This window comes from Engraulis encrasicolus, chromosome 14 (genome assembly GCF_034702125.1).
Source record: "Engraulis encrasicolus isolate BLACKSEA-1 chromosome 14, IST_EnEncr_1.0, whole genome shotgun sequence".
NCBI classification, from domain to species: Eukaryota; Metazoa; Chordata; class Actinopteri; order Clupeiformes; family Engraulidae; genus Engraulis; species Engraulis encrasicolus.
In genome coordinates this window covers 2,086,861-2,091,860 of record NC_085870.1, presented here as the reverse complement: position 1 = coordinate 2,091,860, position 5,000 = coordinate 2,086,861, and the positions used below count along the sequence as shown (strand labels likewise).

The following is a 5,000-nucleotide window of genomic DNA, read 5'->3' as shown; positions in this document are numbered from 1 at the left end:
GCCTCTTTATTACTCCACCCTCTTTGCCTCCCTCCTTCCTCATCTGTCTCTTCCTCTTCCTCCATCTTGTATTCCACCTTCCTACTCCTCTACGTCCTCTTCCTCCATCTTGTATTCCACCTTCCTACTCCTCTACGTCCTCTTCTGACAGCGCTGCACCTCCCAACAAAACAGAAATAAAGTCTTGAACACCTAGGAGCCGGTTACTGTATTTTAATCGTGACTATTTGGGCGACATGCGTACAGTACCCATCTCCGATGTGAAGTGAGCTGACATCACAGGCAAGGCAAAGATAGTCGTCCGAAACGTCAAACAGGAGTCTTGGAGGAGGTGAACGTGTTCTTTTCACTCTACTGCATTGTACCTACTCCAAACTCAGCAGTGCAAACACCCAACAATACTACATTAATGTTAACTGCACACACTGTCCCTTATAAAAAAAATAATCTTGATCTTGAACTTTTTTTGAATATGTTCTCATGGGAAATAAGTTTTGGCCATATTCTCTTGATTCCCCTCAGTGGTGAGCTAGTGAAGAAGAGATAAGCAAAAGAAGTCAAGCAAGAGGTTTCTTCTATCATAACAAATGCCAACGTATGAAATCATTTCCTTAACTGTAACAGTCATTTCCTGTAACTAAGTTCGTAACCTAAATTCCTCCAATATTACTGGCAATGGAATGTCTGCAGGCTTTTCCTTGGAACCTCTGGCCGTCAGAGTTGAGGTCGACCTAAGCAATAAGTAATGAAGAAAACCGCACACCAATGAACTCCCATTTAAGCCATTTTTAATGTGTGACATTTCAGGCTACCCTGGCCCCTCCTCAGACTAGGAAGGGCCAGGGTAGCCCGAAACGTCACACATTAAAAATGGCTTAAATGGGAGTTCATCGGTGTGCGGTTTTCTTCATTACTTATGGATTGACTTTTTTTGAACCTGCAACCGAAACCAGTCACTGGATGTGCGTGTTTTTTGATTGGGCAACGCACGTAATAAACCATGAGAGCTTGGGGAATAATGCTGGTTTATCACGGTGTTGAAAGGCACAAAACAGAACATAAGAGGGGCTTGGAACACAATTTAGCCGTTTACAATGCAGCACCCGAACAAGCAGTTCTGGAATTATGGGTGTTGAGAATGTCGAGGCAACTGTTTGAGCTGTGTTGCCAAGGCAACTGAGATGACAGGCTCCTGATGTTCTGATTGGGTTATCACACATAAGTCAGTTGCCTTGCTGATGATTTCAACTCTTCCTGTTTTTTTTTCTTTTTTCGTTGCTTTTTTTTTCTCTCTCTAAGGTGTTGCCCGATAGCAGTCATCCGGGCAGGCATCCAAAACTAAACATTTGTTATGCGATGTTGCCCGGCGACATTGCTGGGAAATTTCCCCCGTCTGTCATCACTCTTTTTTGCAAAAGAAGGACCTGTATACTTAGCAGGCTATCAAGTTGCTACTGGGTGTGCATGTACTGAAGTGAGCTCTCAGAAAATCTTTTAGCACGTTGGTCGGCCTATTGTCCTGCCGCAGGTGTTGAGACGAGAGAAAAACTGAAGGGAAAAAAAAAAAAAAAACGGTTAAGCACCGCATTATGACTCACCTGTATGTAAGCAAGAGGGGGGGGGGGAGAGAGAGAGAGAGAGAGACTGTGAGAAAATGGGAAAGAAGTATGCAACCAGAAAAGGATGAGAAAACACTTGCATGCGCACAAACACTCTCTAAAATTCTTTAAAATTCACTGCACCAATCATGACTCACCTGTGTATGAGAGAGAGCGAGAGTGAGAGAGAGAGAGAGAGAGAGAGAGAGAGAGAGAGCGTGCGCCAACCAAGAGCAACCATTCAGCGTCAAAGTCTTGAAGTCATAAAAAACATTTCAACGTGTTTTTCAGCAGATTTTGTGTACGTGTTGTGTCTTTGCCGTCACAGTCACTTCAACATTCAGCTATGCTGCCTGAACGGGTCACAGTGATGAAGTGGAGATGTTCTGTTACTGTCTGTGCGTGCGTGTCATAATGAATTGGTCTAGTAACTTTTTCCCCCGTGCACCCCCTTGTATATTTCAATGTGGTTCACGCACCCCCTGAGCAAATGTTTTGGTGTACTTATAGCCACTCAAATATGGCTTCACTGCACAAATCATTGCATATTATGCAGAGTCATTTAGGAATCCTCATTTCCAATAGACTTGATGCTTTTTCAAGCGTACAATTCACCATACAATTAAAAACTCACATATCCATTACCATTGCTCTATTTAGCTCGCAGGCCACGCACCCACAGGGGTGCACGCACCACAGTTTGGGAAACCCTGGCCTAGTGAGTTGTGCAGTACCAAGTGGTAACCTGCTGGTGGCAGCACAGGACCAGTAGAGGTCACTCTGAACAACAGGCCTGAGGTCTCTGAGGTGCCTGCTGTGTGAATTGCCAAAAGGGAAAACATGGACTGGAGGGATCAATCTGACTGATTACTTTCCATGAATTTCAGTCAGAAGTTTTGAGTTTCAGTCAGAAGTTCTGCTAGCTTTTGTTAGCTTTTGTGTTGTCGATAGGTGAGAGTACGTACAGCAGATAACTGCACTCAGGATATCAGGCAAAGGTGTAGGTTTGGCATGGAAAGTGGAGGGGACATTAATATGGCGAATTGTCCAGGCTATTTTTGCATTATGTTTGTGAAAAAGTGGTGCGGACAAGCCCGGTTTACCTCAAAAGTGGTATGGACGTGTCCCCGCCATCCACGCTTAAAACATCAGGTACTGCAGGGTGCGATTTGTAAGGGGGAGATGGGGGGGATTGTCCCACCTTCTGGTTTTCATATCGCCACTTTTTCTATATAATTTGAATCACAGTTTAATGAATTTCCATTGATATTGCTTAAAGTCAGAAGCACGTCCCCCCTTCTGGTTTTTCGAAAAATCGCACCCTGAGGTACTGTATGTATTACAAGTGTTCCGATGCAGTTTGTTGTGGTCACATCTAGACTTTTCCAAGCGAGGAAAAACACGTTTCCAAGACTGACTTGGCCATAATATTCAATGTACCAGCACAGTGTTGGCTCTCACCACAGTACGGACAGTAGCTCTACAACCCTCTAGTTGTATTTGGCAAAGCAGATACAATATATACAGATGACATTGATTTCCTCACTAACAACAATTGTTTTTCTCCTTCTTCCCCCCTCCTCTCTCTCTCTCTCCCTCCCTCTCCACCTCTCTCCCTCCCTCTCTCCCTCCCCTCACTCCTCCTCCCTATCGCTCTCCTCTCTCTCCCTCCCTCTCCACCTCTCTCCCTCCCTCTCTCCCTCCCCTCACTCCTCCTCCCTATCTCCCTCCCTCTCCACCTCTCTCCCTCCCCTCACTCCTCCTCCCTATCGCTCTCCTCTCCACCTCTCCTCTCTCCCTCTCTCTCTCTCTCCCTCCCTCTCTCTCCCTCTCTCTCCCTCCCTCTCCACCTCTCTCTCTTTCTCCCTCTCCACCTCTCTCTCTACCTCTCTCTCTCTCTCTCTCTCTCTCTCTCTCTACCTCTCTCCACCTCTCCTTTCTCCCCTCCTCTCTCCCTCCGTCTCTCTCCGCAGCCCCAGTCTGCGCGCGAGCAGCTGGCCCTGACGCTGGGGGGCGGTGGCCTAAACTCGGAGGCTCCGCGCACCAGCCGTGACTCTCTGCACTGCTCCAGCGGCTACAGCACCCAGACCACCACCCCCTCCTGCTCCGAGGACACCATCCCCTCCCACGGTCAGTAGCTTTTACTGTGCACACCCTCACCCCCTTTACACCACCCCCTCCATCCCCTCACACGGTCACTAGCCTGCACACTGTCTACACCCTCACACCCTTCACACCACAGCTCCACTCTCATGTACTGTACCCACGCTTCAGCTACCATCCCTTCCCACGGTCAGTAGCTTTTTCTGTGCACACCCACCCCCTTTACACCATCCCCTCCCACGGTCAGTAGCCTGCACTCTGCACACCCACCCACCTTTACACCCCCCCTCTACTCTACCCACGCTTCAGCACTATTGACCCCCCTCCCCACCTCTCCTCTTCACCTAACCCTACAAAAATGTAATTCAAAATGGCGGACCATGGAGAAGATCCCCCTTTTCATGTATGAAAAGTGCAATTTTTCCAGTCATAATGAAAACTTAGAATTTGATGGTGGTGGTAAGTATTCATGAAAAAGGTAACATTAGTGAATGGGCAGCATGAATTCTGGAAATAAACAACTAAAAATCTCACAGTGTCCCTTTAACATCAAGCAAAGGGCCCCAAACTACCTGCTGATGCTGCTCTTGCGTGATAGGGTGTTGCTAGGCGACGCAGGCGGAGTCTGGTACGTGTAGTTGTAATCGGATCCCTTCAGGTCCAGAATAACCTGCAGAGAAAAACACACACATCAGATTTCAAGATCAGATTCAAATCACATCGCAGGATTATGTAGAGCAGCACACACAGTGTCCCTTTAATGACCTTGCCTACCTGCCTACCTGCCTACCTCATCCCCCATCCTCACCCTCAAGCACTGTACCTGCACTTCACCAAGTCCTGCGCATAGTAGACATGGGTTTCTTGTATACTAGTATACTGCCCTACAATATCAGAACACAGTATCTTGAAAATGGTTGAAAATGGGTTTAGACCGGAAATTGGCTTTAAAATACCTTATTTTTCTTGTGTTAAATTTTTTTGATCCAACTTGGTCCCGTTTCAGAAAAAAAAACGATAAAAACTGATTATACTGCGCTTTTTGGTTTTAGGAGGTTACGTCGTACTAGCCAAGAACGCAGTATAATGCGCATTATACTGCACTTCTCCATTGACACCGTGGTTTTGGTGTAGACAGTAATACCACAACAGAACGCAGTATAATGATTTTTCAGCTAAAAAGTAATGAGAATGTTGGGTTTTTTTGCTTTTTTCTTGTGTGCATAAATTTCCACCATAAAAAAGTATTATATGGAAGTGTCATCACCGCTTTACCTCCAACACAGTTGCGTGGCCAGA

General features: G+C 46.4%; 1 protein-coding gene across 1 annotated transcript in view; it reads left to right on the top strand.

Moving 5' to 3' along the window:
* Positions 1 to 5,000, top strand: part of mtss1 (MTSS I-BAR domain containing 1) — a 211,472-nt gene that overhangs the window by 168,983 nt on the left and 37,489 nt on the right. The window contains exon 12 of the mRNA XM_063216207.1: positions 3,572 to 3,728. Coding sequence (XP_063072277.1) covers positions 3,572 to 3,728 — 157 coding nt within the window. The remainder of the gene's footprint in view (positions 1 to 3,571; positions 3,729 to 5,000) is intronic.